The sequence below is a fragment of the Antechinus flavipes genome, chromosome 6 (genome assembly GCF_016432865.1).
Source record: "Antechinus flavipes isolate AdamAnt ecotype Samford, QLD, Australia chromosome 6, AdamAnt_v2, whole genome shotgun sequence".
Classification (NCBI taxonomy): Eukaryota; Metazoa; Chordata; class Mammalia; order Dasyuromorphia; family Dasyuridae; genus Antechinus; species Antechinus flavipes.
Window position 1 is genome coordinate 20,823,172 of NC_067403.1, and position 22,157 is coordinate 20,845,328.

The following is a 22,157-nucleotide window of genomic DNA, read 5'->3' on the forward strand; positions in this document are numbered from 1 at the left end:
TTGGTGTATTTCCTAAAATTTTGCTTAGTATTGCACATCTTATTGTGTAGCTGAAAGAATGCTATTTTGCCAAAATGCTATAAAAAGAGAGCTCATGAGTCAGTGATACAGAACCTCTATTATAATGCGGTCCTCTAATATGATATTGCAATTGGAGGGTACAGAAGATAGTTGAATTTTTCATGAACTACTGTATTAAATAATCTACTTTTGTCTGAATATAAATTTCATTCATCTAAAGAATCTGCTCTAAAAGTAAAAGTATACTTAGGTAAAATAAAAGTATAAATGAATTTGTGTTTGCAAATAGTAATGCTGCTTTAAAAATCAATATTCTGTATTGTAGCGTGAACGTGATAAAAGTGGTCCATTTCTATCATCGGAACTACCAACCATGTGTGTAGGAAAGTTTAGTTTTATCCTGTAATTATTCCCCTTCCCTTATTTCTCAGATTTATCAAAGGCCTATTGATTTGACTCCATTAAACGTCTTACATCTCTTTCCTTAGTTTCCCTTGTCATTAACCAAACATAGACTTTAATCCACACTTCTATGGACTATTGCAACTTAATATTTTGAGTTTCTATTCTTTCTAGTCTTTCTTTTAAACTACCAAAATAATTCTTCTTTTGCCTGGATTGGGTTCTATCACCCCAAAGTCTTCTATTATGCCTTATTATCCATTGAAAAAAGTTCAGGTTCCTTTGACTTGCATTCAGCTTTCCACAATCTGTCACCACCCTTCTTTTTAATCTATAAATATGTAAAAGAGGCTTATTTAAGTTCCATAAGGGTAGGTGCCATGTTTAATGTAGAACTTATATTTTGGTGAAAGCCTAGAAATAGCACAAATAAGGAAAAAATCCTAAAAATGTTATCAATAATAAGTTCTTCAGAAAAGTTATTTTCTGTCCATAAATATGGAACAATAAACATTATCCTTTGTATGTGAACACCCAATCTGTGAACAATCATCTAAAAACATGAACTATAATATGTATATTTCAAAGTCAATTATCTAATTGTCCTCTGGACTTTGCTTTGTTATATGTGTGTGATTTTTAAGGATTTCTTCTTTTGTATTGAACATATTTTTTCCTGAAATAGGACAATAGGAACTTTAAAAAATTATTTGGAAAATATTAAACATAAAATTGATTTTAAAAATATATTCCAATTCTCCTGACATGAGCATTGCTATTGTGTCTTAAAACCATTGCCCAGCTATCCTCATTTTCTCTTCCATGAAGCTCAATTTAAGAATATAAATTCTATATGCAGAGAATTATGCTGGGCAACATGTAGTTCATTGACTTTTTGACTTTTTTTTTTAATTTTTATTTCAAGGTGTTCTTCTAGTTTTACATTGGATGGTTAATAATTATTTGGGGATTTGCACATCCAAGTTGTACATTCATTGAATTACATTATTATCTATCCTGTATCTATGCATTATAGTTGCACAGGAGACTGAGTCATGTGTTTCACTAAAATCTTGGGAAATTTTAACTGCAACACTCCATGTACCCCACCAATTATTATTTTAAAAAAATTAAAGTTTTTTATTTACAAAACATATGCATGGATAATTTTTCAACACTGACCCTTGCAAAGCCTTCTGTTCCAAATTATCCCCTCCTTCCCCCCACTCCCTTCCCTAGATGGCAGGGAGTACAATACATATTAAATATATGAAAATATATGTTCAATCCAAATATATGTATACATATTTATACAGTTATCTTGCTGCACAAGAAAAAAAATCAGAGCAAGAAGGAAAAAAAAAACTGAGAATAAAAACAAAATGCAAACAAACAACAACAGGGAGAGTGAGAATGCTGTGTTGTGATCCCCATTCAGTTCCCACAGTCTCTCTCGAGTACAGATGGCTCTCTTCATCAGAAGATCATTGGAACTGGCCTGAATCATCTCATTGTTAAAGAGAGCCATGTCCATCAGAACTGATCATTGTTTAGTCTTGTTGCCAGATTCTGCTCATTTCACTCAGCATCAGTTCATATAAGTCTCTCCAGGCCTATCCCACCAATTATCTAGTCTCCTGTCAAAAAATGAAATGACTTTAATCTGGCATAGTTTGTTATTCATTAGTTTATGCTAACTCTTTATGATCATTTCCTTTTCAAGATATTAATTATCTTTTTTTTAAATAAAATATTCCAAATTGCTACCAGAAATCAAAGCCAAGTTCATTGATCTATGAAAGACAGATCCCATTCTCATCTATGGCCTTTAAAAAAAATGAGATAATATTTGCTGTTTCCTAAGTTATAACATTTTTTGCTTTTTTCTATTATCTTTCAGATTACTGATAGAGGCTCAATAATCATGGTCATCAGTCTTTCAATCCTTTTTTGGGCCTAATAACTTATCAAAGATACCCAGGTTTTTTTTTTTTATTTGAATACTATCTCCATATTTATATCAGATTTCAATTCCCTTTGAGCTACTTTTATTAAGAACTTTCCAACAGAAGGGCTTGTTCCTTAGCAGGGAAAACAAAAGAAAATTTAGTGGTTCTGATTTATCACCATCATCAGTTATCATTATCTCATTCACCCTGAGCATTGGTCCTGTTTATTACTTGATTCTTTTCTTGTCCCCAATATAGCGAGTTCTTCCTTTCAATCTTTGACCTGTCCAATCAATCTTTAGCAACAGGGCCAGAATGTGGAATAACATCTGGACATGATTATGCCATTTCCTTAGTTGTTCAAAATACCTAGCTGTTGCTATTGACCATCAAAAATTGGCAACTAAAGAAACTAAATGAGGGGAGCCCTGAGCCTGTAGTCAGAAAGCTCTGAATTCAAATTTTACCTTAGACATTTAATAGCCATGTGACCTTGGACAGCTTCTTCATATCTAAAATACAAATATATGCAGCTATCTTGTCGGGCTGTTGTCAGGATCAAATGAGGTAGTTTCTGTAAGGTACTGGTTCAGTACTTGGTACACAGTAGTTTAGTAAAGTTCTTTCCTTCCTTCCAATTACTATAATCCAAATTCTTTATATGATTATTATTTAAAGTATTTTTCTTCACTCTCTGCTACATATTAACTGATCACCTCATTGTCCTCGATCTATTTTATTCTTCTTGTTCCCTATTTTTATATGCCTCTACCTGGAATTGCAGCAGTCTTTAGTTGTTGACCTTATTCTTCTTTTCTAAACTTCAGTTCAAGCACCAGTTCTTCCAATATCATTTCCTTGATTCCAAATCTATAATCTTTCTCTTCACGGATTTCTCAAATGCAGTTGTTTGGCTTTTTCTATACACTTAATAATTTTCTACCATATTATAGTAATTCTGTTCAACTTAGTCTTTAATAGATTGTAAACTACTTAAGGTCAAGTACTGTATTTGTTTCCATCTTTCCATCTCATAAATAATTAATACATGTTTACTAAATTGGTTATCTTTTGTCTCCAATACTTGGAGACAATTTGTCATATTTTAATGGCTACTTCTTCCAGTCCTATAGATTATGAATCCAACCATCCTGTATACCTGTTGTATGTTTTCCTCTGTAAATCCCCTAGATTTTTCCATTTAACCTTGTAGTGGCTTCCTAGCAATAACTTAATCGTGTGTAGATTCTAGTGTAGTCCTTAAACTGATCAATGCATGTCTCACTCATACACTACAACTAGCACATTTTTCCATGTTTTAAAATCCAGGGTAAAATCCACACAGTCATATCTAATACTTTAGTGAACACCAGTCTATAATGATCAATATTTTAATCCGTTGTCATAAATTTGCTACGAATTGTATTGTTTGTAAAACCTTGATTGTTTATGAGATCTAAATATGGCCAACCATGGACAAATAACATTGAGACTAGCTGTCACAAGTGCTAAAAAAATTAGCATGTTTTATTTTGCAATAATGTTATTCCTAGAAGTTTCTACTAGATTGTGAGTTCTTTGAAAATAATGATCATTTTGTTTTGTTTTTAACCTTTCTTTGCACCCCCCGTTCTTGGGAGAGCATCTGCCATATAATAGGTACCCAATAAATCCATGTTGACTTGACTTGTTGACTTCCAAAATTACAGGCAGCCATTTTTGCAGATAATTTCTATATTAACTTCTGTATCTATAATAATCTATATTCTATATATTATAGTTATACAGGAAAGACATATTCTAAAATTATCAAATATGAATTTGTTCTTACGTCAATCAAGATTTTTATGTGGGTTTTTATCCAATATTGCTTTTTTTTCTGAAATCTGTACCAAAAGATAGCACCTAATTCATTAAATGTTTTAAAAGATTGACCATTTTTACCTCCTTAGTAAGTTGTAGGCATTGCTGTACTTAATTCATGTTTTAAAAATCAATGATTTCCACGCCTTCCCATTTAGTGACATTCAGAATCTTTTCTCTTGCAGCCATTTCGTAGAGTGACGTTTTCTGTTGTGAGTCAGCCTCAGGACCCACATCAGGGGTCATTGCAGAGTTGCTATGACAGCGGGCTGGAGGAGTCCGAAACACCAAGCAGTAAGAGTTCATCAGGGCCAAGACTGGGTGCCCTTCCACTCCCAGAGGACAACTATGAGAGGACTACGCCGGATGGCAGTGTTGGTGAGGCAGAGCATATGGAAAATGGTAGGGCCAAACACAACATTCACACGCATAATCACGCTAGAGAGCCATAATAAGTAGACTTGTGGAAAGGCCAGTCTAAAACTACCATAAAATAGCTTAAACTAAACAATTTTATTTTAAAATGACGAGGTTTGTTAAAAAGCAGGGATATCAAATAAGGAATCATAACTCTACAAATAAAATCAACTGAAATTGTTCCGTTATCTTAAAACTATTCCTCTGAAACAGTAAATTTGCTAATAAAAATGTCAGTGAAGCAGCCAACATGGAGGAAGCAATCCAGGCACAATTCTTTATAACCGAAACCAAGATAGCTCATGTTTTTGTTTTCTTCTATTCATTTTTGTCATGCAACTATTTCTTCAATTGCAAATGTCCAGTCTTACTGAAGGAAAATAACAATGAAAACACCTTGCTCAACTCTCACTTTTTCCCAGGCACTAAGAGAAGTGTTTTCAAAAATTATATTTGACTTCAGCTAGGTGCTGCGAGAGTCAGAGGAGGAGAACAAAGTTACCAGTAAATTATGACAATCCTAGTAGAATCTGCCACTTGAATGCAGTATTCAAATTTATCTAGCAAGGAAAGAAACACCTTTTTTTCCCCCCCTCGTTGTGAGGTGTTGGATTCATATTCTTTTACATTAGAAAAAAGCAATAGTAAATATTTAGTGGAAGTTTCATGTATGAAAAGAAATCATTTAGAAACATAACACTTTAAAAAATTCTCCAAGACACACATACTAGATTTTATTTTCAGGCCATATACTTTCCTATTAGCGTATGCCCCAAATAATAGGTTTTTGTTAGTCTGTGGGATGCTGAAGTTTTGATTATTTTTGTAATTATTTCAAATGTATGTATATACATATATCTATCTAGGTAGGAAAATGTGTTTCCATGTAGGAGGAAGGAGAATTTCAAGGAGTTTCACAATAGTACAAAATCAAAAGTTAGCTTTAGAAGAATTCAGTAATTGGCTTAACACTTAGTGATCATCTTTCCCTATTCCATCCCCAAATTGAAATAAAACTTTCCTTTTAAAAGTATACGGTTTTCTGTAGCCAAAATATGTAAATTAACAAATATTTTAGAAATAAAAAATTGATATATTTTTATACAGCAATTTTGAAATTGGACATTATAGTACAGAAAGGAATAACTGACCAAGAATGAAATTGTTATTAAAGTTAATCTCATTAAATAATTATTTTGACATTATTGTTTGGCTGAGTAGGTCTGATCTTGGATCTAAAAATTGATGGTCCATGTTGTTTAATTATTCAGGGTTCAAATTGGCATTTTGCCTTATGGCTACGAAGGCATGCTTATCTGTGTGTATGATAGTGTGTATTTATATGGGTAGAAAGAGTTTGTTATGTTGCTGCTTTTAAGCTGAAGAGCCCTTTGGGGCCACACTTGACAGATTTTAAGAAGTTTTCATTTTAAAGTGAAATGCCGATGACTGTGTAGTTAAGATATATGTTGACAATCACTTGGCCAGTGATAAGGTTCCTCTGGAAAACTGTGTCACACATATAGCTTATTTAGAAGAAGGCAGCATTGACATACATATTATGAATTTAAACGAATCTTTAGTTTTCACCAATGGCTTTCATTGAACATAAAGATTTTCTTAATCCATTGAGAAGTCTATAAAGGGCAAAATGTTCATTTGTGTGTTATTTTGGTTCTTCAAAGACATTTTGTTTCATTAGTGAATAGATTTAGACTCTTGACGATTGTAATCTAAATCATCTTCAAGTTACTTTGATGGTTTTTAGTTCATGTATGGCTATTCGATTTCTTTGAAAAAGAATTATGAAAATGATCCATCAAAACATAACTATGCCTCATATATGTTATGTTTTAGAAATATGCCATAGGATAAGTAACAGGTGAGACCATCATTAGGGAAAATATTTTTCGGGTGGCACTCTTAATTGTTTATTAAAAACACAAAGTCAGAATCACTTTATTTTGAGCCCCGACAAAAGTGGGGGCTTTCCTCATGAAAAGGATCCTTCTGGTCTTGGGATTTTGCTGTTGCTCTTGAAATTTTGGATTTATATAGTAGCTTATCATCTGCTTTGCAGAAATTCTTTTAGCAGTGATCTGTAAGTAATGACAGAAGGAGATGGGCTGTACTTGTTTCTCTAAATGGAGCAGTTGACATTTGAGGGGGAGTTTTGTTAGGTCCAAGTTTTCTAGTTACTTGTCTTACAGCTGTAAAGTACAATTGAATTGCTGGGATTCTGGTAATTTCATCTTCCATATTAATGGATCATTCTGGCATAAATAGATTTGGAATTGAAACCTGTCAGGTATTCATTTGTCATATTTAATTGGAATCCAGGTAATCTAGAGCGTCTTGCTTGGTTAGGTTTTAATCAGGATTTGTATTGGATTTCCATGGATTTTCCATGAAAAGACCATTTTGGATTCTGTCCTTGTTTTTAATTGGTATTACTTCCAATATTTAGCATTTCATTCCAACCTGTGTGGAACAATGCAGTGATAACTAATTGCTTTGGCTTTACTTTCATTTTAAAGTTTGAAAAGATAATTTACAGGACAGAAATATAAAGCCTTTTAGTGTTACAATGCATCCTATTCATAAATGAGGAGAACTAATGAAAACAAGTTATTATAATGGCAGAGTATGGGAAAAGAAAGTACCTGAAACCTTAGAAAATTGAAAGGAGGGAGCAATGAAGCACATCTCAATGGTAAATCAAAGGTCTTTTGCACCTTATTATTTAGCAGAATCAGGTACAGATAGTAGACCATTAAGTTCAGTCACTTTAAATAAATTATATACTATATTACCTCTGCAGTGGGTGTTAATTGTAGAATAACAAATTAATCCATAAGCATTTTTTTTTCAAATCCACAGTTGACACTGTGGCAGGTGGTGAGGATACTAAGACAAAGTAGTCCCTACCTTCAAATAGTTTCTATTAGAGCATTCTGATCTTCCATTTATATTTGGTGGTAGAGGATGGTAAAAGGAATACAACACAATTACTTGTAGCCTGAATGTGAAAATATACTATTAGGAGATACATGAGTTGGTATGACTAGGTAAAACAGATCTCATCTAAAAAAGGAGGAAATCCCATACTTCTATTCAAAGGTTATTGGAAGACTTTGAACAGAGACGGTTTCAAACTAAAAGACCAAATTGCCAATTAATTTAAGAAGTATTAAGCATCTTTGTTCCTTCCTCCTTCAATCCTTCTCCACCGATACCACATTTTGAAGACCTAGGTTTTACCCCTATCCCTGTGATCATGTTTTCCCCTTATCCCACATGTGCACACAGCTGAAATTCATTGCTTTGTGTTACCCTGGTGTACATATTCTGATTTATAACTAATATTATGTCAGATTTGAGGTCTACAGCAGGAATCCGAATAGAGCCTAGTCCTGTGTTATTTGGTACTTTAACTTTGGTTTCTTTATCTAGACAGTTAGAGCTTTGGTCTCTAAGACTATTTCTAGTCCCTACTTTCTATACTCTCCACTAAATTGATATTCACCCTTGTATCTCTTCTCTATAGTTCTAGGCTATGTCTATCTTCTATGGTGACAGTTATACTGATGAATTAATGTGGATAACCTAAAGGCAACTCAAGACCTTCTTCTGCTCCCTAATAACCTCTATGCAGATGATAAATTTGTTATTTAAGCCCAGTGAGTAATGGGATCTTCTCTCTAGGTTGGAGGGGGAGATAGAGACATTGACAGATATTAACAAAGAATACATTAAGACAGATTGAGTATTGTTGGACCTCCATTAAAGTATACTGTGTAAGCAATGCCTTATACATAGGGTAAGTTATAGGAGAGTGTAGGTCAAATACTGACTATCCTTTTAAAAACCTTCAAAATATGGTTTCTCCCATCCATCCTCTTCTGTATCTTGGATTCGGTGGATGTTTTCTAGGTAAAAAACTGTAAAAGATGAAAAACAAAACACATTTCCATTTGTTGGGTGTAATTTTGCCAATAATATCCCCTAAGAAATCAAGGATATTGAGTACTCGCTATCCAAAATAGACAGTAGCATATTTACGAAATCAAAGCAGAGTGATTTCAATGACATTTAACACAGACATGGATGATGTGTCTGATTTCTCTTGTTAAAATAGCTAGCTTTTTAGGTCTCCATTGTTTTTAATCATGACTTTTCTACTTATTTAAGGCAGGTTTCTCAAAATAATTTAAATGATGTCAGAAAGTCAGCCATTGCACCATCTTAATTAATTTTAGTACTTCTTCATTCACTTTTTGCTTTGTGTGAATTTGTGTCTTCACACGTTAATATTTATAAAAATCTTATCTTCCTTTTTTTTTGTTTGTAAGGAAAATGATCATGCTAATATAGTCATTTGGGGGTTATATTTATTTGATGTTCCACATACTTGTTCCTTCATTTCTGTAACAATGAAATTATTATTAGTTCTATGTTGACATCATTTAGTCCACAAACATTTGTTAAGTGACTGCTTTGTATAAGGCATGAGGTTATGTGCTAGAGATTCACAGCAAGAACTGAATCATATATGACTTCAAATAGCTGATTGTTTGGTATGGGAGTGGGGAGAAGTCATGAGTGTATATTTAACTATGAAATGAGAGTGAGATGAGTTAAGTCAGAGGTCTATGATGAAATACTCTAAGACTTCTGAGGAAGGAGAGCTTATTTTCACCAGAGAACAATGGATATGGGTAAAAAGAAACATTTGAGTGAAATTATCAGGGTGCCCCATTTAGAAGAATTCTATAGCAGTATGGATTGAAAAGGGTTTGGGGTAGATCAAGAAAACAAGTTAGGAGGCAGTTGCAATGGTTTAGATGAGAGAAGATGAACATCTGAACAAAGGTGATTGCAACTGATGTGAGAAGGGGAGAAAAGGCAAAGGACATTGTGAAGATTATGTGAAGAGTGAAGGAAAGAGATGAGTTCAAACTGACTTCAGAGTTATCAGGCTGGGCAATGTGGAGAATAGGCTTGCCATAAATAGAAAGAGATGTTAGGGAATGGTCCAGATTTTGGAGGAAGATGATGAGTTCATCTTTGTACATCTTGAGTTTGAGATGCTTTTGGACATCCAGGTGGAGCGATCCAGAAGGGAACTATAAATGCAGGACCTGAGTGCTGGAGCAAGTTTGATAGTGATGGACATGGAGATTTGGGTGTTGTCTACACAGTGATTTTGAAAAAAAGAGAGAGAGAGTGTGTGTTGGTGAGATCATTAAGCAAGAGAATATACACTGGGGTGAGGACTTGACATTTATTTTATAGATTACAAACTCCATGCATTTCACGATCAATGAAACCTGTTTCTTATGTCCACATTGGAGTGTTTTATAGGTAAAATGTGGATTATCCTACCCTGTAGTTATTTTAAATTTGACTTGGTTTTTCATTTTTTTTCAGTTATTGTTATCTTTTTTATTTTAATTATCATTGATCTTGAGAAAGATTGACATATGTGTGGGGGAAGAGGAAGGGTGGCAGGGGACTGTAAAGACATGTCTTCTGCCTGGAGATGAGAAGATTTCAATCTCTAAGCCTATTTCTCAGACTGTATTCAGAAAAAAGAGCTGATTGTTGATAAATCTTGTACTCTGCTATGCATCAATAGTCAACAGAAAAATTTAATTGAATTTAGACTGAATATTGAACGGAGTTATTTACTATCTTTCCTTAATTCTATTCAACAAACCAGCAGGTTTGTTTTTGTCAGGTACCTTTTACCAAAACAAAACAAAGGCACCTTGATAAATTCTGATAACCAAAAGACCCAACCATTGTCTTCAAGGATCTTGCAGTCAAATAAGAGAGTCTTGAAATGTATATAAGGATTATCCTCTAACTCACGTTTATGCAAAACTACATTATCTGCCATAGAATCTTACATGGCAAAATCATAATGTTTTAAATTAAATAAAAAAGTTACATATTTTCAAGATGACATTTTTGGGAGGTAAATAATTTTCTTCCTTTAATATTGGGCACATTTTCACTCTCTTATGTGTCAGTATTCTAAATGCAAGATCCCTTTTTATGTAAATAAAAAGATAGGATTTACTTCATACAGGAGGAATATAGACATTCTACTATGAATTGCCATTATCTCTTTCTAATTCAGGGAGAGATTTGATTTAATCAGCAAGAATTTATTAAGCATCAGCTATCTTCTCTGAGAGTATCAATAGAAAAGTGATATAGCTCTTGCCCTCAAGGACCTTCATGTTCTTTTGAGGAAACAAGACATACATGCCTAATTATATATATTCAAATACAAAGCAGACCCAAGATAACCATGCATGGAAAGACACTCTCAACTAAAGGATGAAAGATGGATATGAAAAATGGTTTGTCACCTGTAATGGCTGTGGCAAGAGACAAGACTAAGGTACAGTGATGGTCTCCTCATTTCCACAACTCTTCACCTTTCCACTACACTTTTCAAAGAACTAAAGAGAAGTTTGAATTAGGTAGTATGAACCAAAGAATAAATATATATGTATATATGTGTTTATATGTGTGTGTATATACATATATATACACATATACACATATATATGATGGAATCATAATTTATTTAGTTTGAGGTATCATAAATTATATTGTTAGCAGCTATTTATTCCTTTTGAAAATGTGAATTTTTAATATAAATATGCAAAAATAAGAAATTATGAACAATTAGGAGTTAGAGTTTCCTTATCCTCATTTACCTTATTTAAAAGTATTAGTCATATATTTATATGGTATACATTGTCATTTTAAATTCTACTTTAGATTTAGACTTCTTGCTTTTACTTTAGAGTTTTTGGTCCAAAGCATTGTTACATTTGAAGGAAGTAATGTCAGATCTGAGAGTAACATTGAAAGTTACTCTTCTGCTTCCCAGTAATGTATTCATTCATATACTTCCTAGATTTTGCTAAGAAATGATCTCATGCTGAATTTTTACCTAATTTACACACTGTACATATTTTTCATATTTGGTTTATGTCCTGTGCTCTTATAATGTATGTGTTAATGCTGTAAACTGATTATTTCTTTACAAAAGGTAATCAATCTCATTCTCTAGTTAAAAAAAAATGTTCAAAATATGAGTTATACAACACAACTATCAGGATTTTATAGAAATAATTAATGTGGGGCAGGTAGGTGGTGCCGTGGATAGAGCACCAGCCCTGTAGTTAGGAGGACCCAAGTTCAAATCTGACCTCAGACACTTAACACTTCCTGTCTGGGTGACCTTGGGCAAATCACTTAACCCCAATTGCCTCAGCAAAAAATAAATAAATAAAAAAGCAATAATTAACACATATATTAAAATATTAACCCTGCATCCCTACAAAATTCTTCTAAAGATCATTTTATCTTTTTCTTGATCTTTCTGCACACCTTGTCTTTCAGCTATTTGGGCCTTATCTCCAAAGTTACCTTAATTAGACAATATTTTTCAACTCGCTAAAACCTCAGAAGAGCCTCTTAAAGCTTAGTTTCATTACCCCTTTTCCTTTGCTTCAGTATACCAAGTCTATTCTTACTTTCTTGACAAGGAACAGATTAGATTAATTTGACAGCATTTATTCTTCATGATGCTACTCTGTGCTTTTTGTGTTGATTGAAAACTTATTTTGCCCATCTATTCCCTTTATCCCTATTTCCTTTCCTTTCCATTTTAGAATTTTTAAAGATGTTGTTCTTCCATTTCATGGTTCATCTCCCCCTCTCCCCCAGTTTTGAAAGTATAGATATACTCTTAAGGTAATTTAAAAGCCTTACTTCTTAGACAAAATGGATCTGCTAAACATCATTTGATTCCTGTGGGTGAACTGCAGGCATGTTGGTATGTTATCAGTGCATGGCTTCTCATTATTCACTTTCTGAAAAGGTGTCATGATCTCAGCAGTTTGGGGTGTTCCTTTCATTGACAAAAAACACAATCTGTCCATGCATGGCTGATTTGTGCTTCTATCATCCATGTCCTTTCATAGGTGGTCCACAAGGGGATAGAGGTAACAAAAATAAACAAAACCCCCCCACACAAATAAACACCTAATATATGGGATCTTTCTCTCCTTTCTCTTGAATAGTGGAAAATAAGAACTGTCTGCCTATTATCTCTTGTTCTTGTCCTATGGGTAGCCCATCTTTATTTACCATTTTGGTATTTATATTTTCTTCCTTCTTGCTCTCACCAAGCACCATTCCACTGTGATGCTCATTTCTAGTTCTTTAGCGATCGCTGTGGATGGCTACGTCAGACTTTTGAGTGGCTATAACTAGCATGTAGGTAAAGTGACAGCTCACTGACATAATGATTCATGCCCTATACTTAAGGTTAGAAATTCTTGAGTTGATATTCTGTCTCACTTCATAGCCATGTGGCTTACTCTGAGACTCAGTTTCCTTATCTGTAAAATAAGAATAAAAATTACATTTTCCTCAGAGACTAGATGAGATGGGAGTTAACATCTGTAAAGTACTTTGTAAACTTTTAAGCACTATATAAATGTTAGTGATGATGAGGATGATGGCAAAAATTCAAGGCCCTGTAGTGTTCTAGGACTTAATATAACTACCATGCAGGAATGTTTCTCCCAAAAGGATGGAGGCATTGGAATAAGATTTGACAATTCAGAATTCTATTGAAATTTTTGAATAGGGTCACATCATACAGATATACAATCTAGTCTCCTTTTTGTTCATGTAGTAAGCATATAAAACAGTGAGAATTAGAGACAGAGAGACACAGAAAGAGACAGAGAGATAGACAGAGACACACAGAGACAGAGAGAGACAGAGACAGAAAATGAATATATATCATGGTTTTTAGAATCGATGGATTATAAACTAGATGATTTTTATTTCTGTTAAATAAGAAACCTATTTGTAGTTACTTAGTAAAAGGGAATGAAGATATATGCTAGTCATAAGAACTTAGCTTGTTTCCTATGCAGCATCTTTAAATATAATCTAACAACCTTTCAGTTTAGATTTGCTGTGTTTGCATGAAGTCTGTAACTAGTTGATGGAAATTTTTTTGAAAGGTTTAAAACAGAAGAGGTAGAATAAAAATCCAATTGTGTAAAAAATCTAACATTCCTGCACTTCTATTTTAAAATGTGTACTTTCTGTTTTGCTCTTTCTATCAATTTTAAGATCAGAAACATAGCATAGCACACAGACGGTGCTTACTAAGCGCTTATTGGTGGATCATTTCTAATTAAAAAATTGTAGCAATGTTTTATGTGGCATTTATGCAGGTACCCGATTGTTTCAACATTGCAGGTAATTTTACATTTTAATAGTAGCACTTTTAAATTAGTCTCTGCACTTGTCGAATAAGAAATACTCATTCTGCAAGAGGAAGAAAATATATGGACAATTATAAGATTACAGCAAGAATTCTCATTCTAGGTTGCTCTATAACCTTCCTAACCCAGAGTTCTGTCCTCTGGTTTGGAGGCTGTCAGGATATGGTTGCTTTCTCTTAGCTCACCTTCAAAGCAAACAAATGGATGAGAAGTGTCTGTGAACTCTTGAAATATCAGGATAGTAGCAGAGAAGAAAATTTAATTTAGTTAATCAACTAACAGCAAAAATTCCTGGATGATTTAGAAAGCAACAAATAATATTGATGTCCTTTCCCCATCACAACGCATTATTGAGGTTCTTTTGTAGTAGTCAATTTAACAGTTTAAAGTGTTAAAATCTATTTTTTTATTTTTTGATTTCTTGTCAAGTATTAAAGTAGGATGAAGGTCACTACTATTACCCTGATGTGCAATAAGTAGCAATGTACAATATACTCAAGTAGATTAGAAGTCAACACTTTATTTTTAATCATATTATTAGCATTTTATAATAGAAAAATATGAATATCTCATTTTCTTGAAAAGAAAATTGAATCAAGCTAGCTATGGATCAATTCAGTGAATGCATGTGAATTGTCATTATTGACTAGATTTTATCTATTCTTTCTTAGATGCATGACATTGCAATAGAATCGTAAATTTTAAATATTATTATGTCCTTTGCAACTAAAAATAATAAACATACCTTTATATAAGGAATAAAAATTAATCCCATAGTGCAAGAAATACCAATTCCAGTTTGTTTTTATATGTATAATACTCCAGAAGTTTATGTTTATGGAAAGCCTTTAATATTGATATGAACTTAAGCACAGAAGACAGTAATATCTTCCACCTCCTTTTTTCTTTATGATTCAAACTTGCATAGAACTTTAAGCTTTTCAAGAACTATACATAAACATATTTCATTAAAAATCATAAAAACTTATGAATTAACACACATGCTATTTGTCACAATTTTGTAGATCATGAAGCCAAATTTCTGAGACATTAAGTGACTCTCCCATAACCACATAACTAATAATTGTAAAGGGCTATTGTTATTGGGTTTTATGATTCTTAATACTATATTGTAGCCTAAGAAAAAGTAGTTACTCAACTTACATGAAGATAAAATCCTTTTCTTGTATCATGAGAGTTCATTACTTTTCCTACTTAGAGACCACATTAATAAATATTGAGTGTTGGGGAATTCCTATGAAATGTAAGGTAATCTGCCTAAAGGGCAACTAGATGGAACAGTTAGGGAGATTCCATCTTTGTGAGTTCAAATCTGAATTCTGACATATATTAGTCATGTGACCCGGTTTATTAGTCATAATAAATTCATTAGTCATGAGGACCCAGTTTCTTCTTCTATAAAATGAACTGGAGAAGAAAATGGCAAATCATTCCAATATCTTTGCCAAGAAAATCCCAAATGGGGTCACACAGAGTTGGACACAACTGCCTAACTGACACAGCATAATTTTAAAATAAATATACATAGCATATTAGCAAATAAACATGTTTTACAGATTAAAAAAATCTGTAAATTCTCTATTTTTGATGTTTTGTCACAAAACTACATATTCCCTTTACCCATGTAGGCTCAAATGCAGTGAAAATATGCCCATGAGTTATCCTAGAATTTATACTGATTTTCATTATTCTTTCCCATTGTATCAATTACTTAAATAATTCTGACTAATATTCAACCTTAACCCAGATCATCCAAATATTTTACATTAATTTCAATCTAGAATCTCTTTGAAAATATTTGAATTGGGAGTTTACATTGATTTGTCATTACTGATTGCTAAGCCTTGACCTTGGATATGGGTACGTGTTTAAAATGTCTTTGAGTGGGCAACTTTTAGACACGATATAGTTTTTTTCCTCAATACTTCCCTTCTTATCACCTAACTTCCTATGGTCTATTCAGCAGGTTTACTCACATTCAGCCTTCAATAGTTCTTGGAGTAGTCAGTCTGAAAAACTAGGTGTGGTTTCCTGGACAACATAGAGTCTTCCAGTTCACCTCTATATTCCATTATAATGAAGATCGAAAACCAATTCCTAGCCTTTGTCTATTTTAACCACAGGCTGTTTTTATCCTCCTTTCTGAAATCAAACCCATATGGCTTTCTTTTGCAGTCCACGTCTGGATTTTATCCAAGCCCCCTGTTCAAGTAGCTATTAAATTAGTGTTATCAATTGTTCATGGACATAGTGGTTTTCATGTGTGCGTTTCTTAAACTCTTTTAAGGTACAAAGAGTAGGAGTTCTAACTTGATTACTGAGTTCCTGTTGTTTATTCTTTATAATGTTAAAAGGGGAATTTTTTTTATTCGTTTACTTTTTTTAACTTAGCCATATGAGTGTTTCTGCCCCTTTTCAATTTTTGAGGGAAGCATATGGAAGAAAGCCACAGAGTAACTCACTTAGAGCCTACTTATCTTTAATTATTTTGTATTTTCCAGCATATTAGTCACTCCTACATGTCCATCACTCTCATTCCCTCTCTTGCTCTCTTTCTCGCTCTCCCATTTTAATCAAGCTTCTCTATAGAATTACAGGGAAACCTTAGATACCCTCAACCTTGTCTCTTCAACAATGGCATGAATATCTCCCTCCCAATAAATAAGCTGCTTTCCTACTTTGACAGAGAAAACTATAGGCTCCAACACACACACTTTCTCTCTCTCTCTCTCTCTCTCTCTCTCTCTCTCTCTCGTTTCTCTCGTTTCTCTCGTTTCTCTCTGACTTCATCTCTCTCTCTGTCACTCCTTCTGCCTCTCTTTATTTAATAGTTCTTCCTTTAATCTGATATAAGCTTGCCTGATGAGAGTATGACATATGTTTTTATTATGTGCTCACTATTTTATTTTCCCTCTGCTCTTATTTTTACTTTCTGTTCCCTCCGTTCTTACATTTACTTCAGGTTCTCTTCAGTCTATATTATATGTGCTGATTTATCTTTATATTTGGGATCTCTTACCACTATTTATTTTTTTGCAGAGGTAATTGGGGTTAAGTGACTTGTGTAGAGTCACACAGCTAGGAAGTGTTAAGTGGCTGAGGCTTTGCACTCAGATCTTCCTGATTTCAGTGCTTTGTCCACTGTACACCTTAGCTGCCCCCTACCATTAAAATTTAAGCTCATTGAGAGCAGGAATTTGTTTTCCTTAAAAAAAATAAAAACAACAAACTTAAAGGCTTAAGATTGTTATCTAGCACATTTAATATATGTTTGCTGATTGTTTTTCATGATGTATAATTTTTAATATATAAAATGATAAAATTTAGTATGTAATAAACATTAAATATGTCATTTAAAATTATTTCTGGTCACTTGGCTAAGAAAATAGAAGTTCCTTATGAAAAAGAAAAGCAAATGTTTCTCTACAAATATATTTTCATGAAAACCAAATTCAAAGACATTTAAAAAATGAATGCAGTAAATTTTAAATTTATTTTGTGCCAACTCTTCACTTTCATTACACATATTCTAATTTCCTTAATGGTACAGCTTTATATGAATGATTTTCCTGACAAAGGCTTGTAAATTTCAGCAACTAGGAAAATATATAATTTAACATAAAATATTTACTAAGATCACTTCATAAATATTGGATTTCTTTTTTCCCTTTTTCAAAATGTGATTTTATTTACTTAATTAAATATTTACTGAAGTACACATAAAACCATTTTTAATACTTTTTAAATTTTTGAGTTCCAAATTCTCATCTTTCTTACTGCCTCCCTATTTGTAAAGGCAAACAACTTGACATACATTATACATATGAAGTCATGCAAAAGAAAACACAGACACAAATATAAAACAAGAAAAATATAAACAATGGGGGAAAATGCATGCTTTAATCTGCAGTTCAAATTCATCAGTTTCCTCTGGAGCAAGATGCCATTTTTCCCAATGGATCCTTTGATCCATGGAACTGCGTTGGATCATTGATTGGATCAGAGTATCTAAGATTTTTACACTTGAATATTGGATCTGTCCAATAAATGTCTAATAGACATTTAAAACTTACTCTTTCTAAAGGAGAATTCATTTCTTTTCTACTCTTTCTTTCCAGTTTCCCCATTTCCAACCAGAGTAGCACAATCTTTCTAGTTATCCTAGGATTGATTGTAAATTATTAGTCATCTTCAATTCTCTCTTTCACGTACTCCAGATTCAGTTTTTGTCAAGGCTTCTCAATTCTACCTCCAAAATAATTCTTGAATGTATTCCCTTCTCTGTAGTCACAGAACTCATTTTCCTTTAAAAATGGGATATTAGAATATCCCTCTCATTTGAGGTATAAGAATGCCCTTAGAATTTATCTTTTTTTCTTAGTCTCTCCATATGTTTTCTTTCACATACCTGGCAAAACAATGTTCCTAAAAACACAGAACATAGTTCTGTGAAATTCATTATATAATTAAAATATTTTAAAAGAGAAAGGTGTCAGCAATATGATGTTTCTTCCTTGCTCAATGAGCTAAATTGGCTCCCCATTGTCCCTACAGTAAAATACAGACAACTTTGTTTGGCTTTTAAAATCCTTTGCAGTATGGGTCAACCAATATTCTAGGCTTATTATAGGTTACTGTCCTTTACAAATACCTTGTTTAAGGCCCTAAGTCTAATTTCCTTGTATTTTTGAATGTCCTGATTCCAGTGCATGGAATGGACTTTTTTCCTCCCTATTTCCTTTTCAGTTCAAGACTATTTTCTATATGACAGTTTTCCTAATATCCTAGTTTTCTCTGTCATATCAAATTAAGTGTATTTAATTTATAATTACTTTTGTTTTACTTATGCAAATAAAGTTTTTACTGATAGTAAGCACATTGAAGGCAAAGGATGTTTAGTTAGTTTTTTTTTTTTTTTTTTTGACTCTACAGCATTTAGAAGTTCCTGGCCTACAAAATAACATGCTTACTATTTGGAAGATTTATATAGTAGCATATTACAACTTAGAATGGTGAGATTATTGTTGTTTTTCTGTTGTTCCATACGCATAAGGAAAACCTTGGAAAATACTATGTCAATCCCTGAATTGTGGATAGTATATGAATTACTCATATTTTCTTAACCTATATTCACATTTCTACTTAAAGTCCTAAACTGAATTACATATAGCCACAAATAGGAAATACTTTGGTAATATGTGGAAATATTTTCAGAGTCTATTTGAAGCATGATAATTACCATACAACTGAACATCAAAAGCTAAAGAGAATATGATGAGACTAGTCTAGAAATGTTCTAAAAATTTGAAATCCATGGTATCATTTTACTTATTTTGTCAAAAATAATAACATGAAAAAAAGAAAAAACAAAGAGATTTCATTTTTTCTGAATATTTGGGAACCGTGTGAATGTCGTTGTGCTGTTTGAATCATGTCTGACTCTGTGACCTCATTTGGGGTTTTCTTGGCAAAGATACTGGAGTGGTTTACCATTTCCTTCTCCAATATGAATAGATGAAACATATTCTTTAAAAATGTAATCTAATGGGTTTGGAGGATCCAGAGATGTGTGAAATCGGCATAATTTATTCAGTGAATACATTCACTGGAGCCTTACTTTTTCCTGAGCATGAAACATGGCAGAAAAAGCCAAGCTAGTGTTCACTTTTTTTTTTTATTGACAAGCAGCCCTTACAAACTTAACTGAGAATCCCACTCCATAGAAAAGTTTATTATTGAGATAATCTAATCTATAAGCATTCTTTTAAGGGGTGAGGGGCTTTATGCTACTTCTCATATATAAAAATACATATATATCTATATATCTATATATACATACACGTGTGTGTGTGTGTGTGTGTGTGTGTGTGTGTATGTGTCAAACTGATAATGAAAATAGAAAATACAGGTGAAGGAACAATTTGGGAAGGATATTATATGTTTGCATTTGATTCTGGAGGCAATAGGGAGTCTCCAGAGTAGGAAGGTGACATGGTCAGACCTAAACTTTGGAGAAATCATTTTGGGATGAATAGAAGTTGGGTTGGAGCGGGGAGAGACTTGAACAGGCAGACTCACCAACAAGTTATTTCAAGAGCAGTGACTATGTCAGAGGAGAAAACAATGTTGTAAAATGAATTCTAAGTATGGTGCAGTGATGGGATACTGGAATCAAGAACCCCAAGTTTAGCCTTAGCCACGTACACTTATTAGCTACCTGTTCTTAAGTCACAATGCAAGACTGTCTCGTTTCTAGAAAAAGGATAACAATATCACTTATGTTCCAGGGTTGTTGGGAGGAGAAAGTAGTTATTATTTATAGTGCTTTGCAAGCCTTAAAGTATTGTATAAATACTAGCTATTATGCGTGCGTGTAACATGTGTGTATATATGCACTGATTAAAGGCCTCATAAAAATTTTTATTAGCCATATTTTGAAAAAAAGTGCATCTGATCTACAATAATTGCTATAAAAATAGCGGAATCCATGAAAATATGAAACAATGCCACACAAGACCAAATAGGACAAATACGCTGGTTCCATATATCCTTTTATAATGGTAATCAAGTAGCTGTTTATTCAGAATTTATTTGCTCAGAGGAATTCTTGAATTACTATCTCCTCCACACAGTCCTGCAGGTCAGGCAGAAACCTCCTTATTAAGGAGAAAGATTTCAGAAGCTCTCAATGCTTTGCATATTCTGCTCAACTTTTTATCAGTCAAAGAAATTAAAAAAAAAAACAAGGGAACCTTTACCTTCAGGCTGGTCGCCTTGGTGTCTTTCTGTAAGCTCTGTAATTGATAGTTGTCTTTCTTTAAAAAAAAAAATTCCACAGCTGTAAGGATAAAGTTCTGAGAAATTCCTTGTGGAATAGAAAATGGTTTCAATGACAGAAGGACCAGGGATATGAAATCCTATGATTAGGAATAATTTTGATACATCTTACACTCTCACCTTTCGACTTAAAAATATTAGGCATGAACATCTCTTAATTTAAATTTTGGCATGTAGTTGGCTCCCAGAGAATTCAGGGGCATAAATAAATTTATAAAATAGAAAATAGAAATGTATTCTGAATTCTTTTCTAGGAATGTAATACCCAAAGGGCAAATCACCCAGGGAAATAGAAGCATGATAAATGTAACCTCATAAGGTTAAATTTCTAATTTATTGGCTAGGTTACTGCATATAATTTTATTTGTTCACAACTGAGAATACACGTGAAATATTTTTCAAAAAATATTGTGCTGCTCAAAGCCTAAAGGACGTTTCTGCCTTAGAGTGTTTGTCTACTTAGAACTAAAGCAGTTCTCATTAAAAATACAGCAAAAAGGCGGGGAAGATAGGACTGGGATGGTACAGTGACAGCAGATTACTACAATTTGGGGGAAAGGATATAAGCATGATGGCATAATCATGGGCCTTATTAAGAAATACCAGTCTCCTGAAGCATTGCTTGATTCTTTACTAAATTATTAGTTTTCTTTCTTAGAGAAGTATATTTTACGGGAAAGGGGCTACTGATAAGTCTCTTTCAGTAGTGTAGAAACAACAGTTTTGTCCTTTTTCTTTTTATTGTTGTTTTTATTTTTTTTCCAAAACTTTTATTTTGTTAGTTTCGGAAAGTCCTGATTACAAAAAATACTGCAATTCGTTTATATTAGCAATAGCCCACCAACCTATGGTTTTAGGGAGTTAGTTGCTTTGAGGGGACGCTTAAGGGTCATATAGCTGGATATGGCAGAGGCTAAATTGGAAGCCAGTTTTTGTTGTTGTTGTTGTTGTTGTTGTTGTTGCTCTGAAGCACTTCATCATGCTGACAGCAATCAGTTAGCAAAAAATAATTTGTTAAAATAAAAAGCTGTGGCGTGGGGATTCGCTCTTTCCTTCCTCTATACTCAGTATTGTGCTACTAAAAGTTTAAGAACTGCCCTTTTAAAAAATAGAGTACGTATGACACACTTTTAAATTTAATCTACATCATCACTTTTTAAAGTCTAGACCATCAAGAAAACAATAAATCAAGACTCAATTTATAGCTTTTGCTGATTGTTGTAAATTCTTATTCTGAAATTTAATAATCTGCTCTGTTGGAACCTGGTACAATAAGAGTGTAGAATAGTTTTGCCTGTATTCCTCCTTTCCAATA

General features: G+C 33.1%; 1 protein-coding gene across 4 annotated transcripts in view; it reads left to right on the forward strand.

Annotated features, from left to right (window-relative positions):
- PCDH7 (protocadherin 7) overlaps nucleotides 1-22,157 on the forward strand; it is a 464,843-nt gene that overhangs the window by 198,869 nt on the left and 243,817 nt on the right. For 2 of the 4 annotated variants that reach the window (XM_051965774.1, XM_051965777.1), the window contains exon 2: nucleotides 4,421-4,637. In XM_051965774.1, coding sequence (XP_051821734.1) covers nucleotides 4,421-4,637 — 217 coding nt within the window. The remainder of the gene's footprint in view (nucleotides 1-4,420; nucleotides 4,638-22,157) is intronic. The other 2 variants (XM_051965775.1, XM_051965776.1) reach the window with 2 other exon arrangements.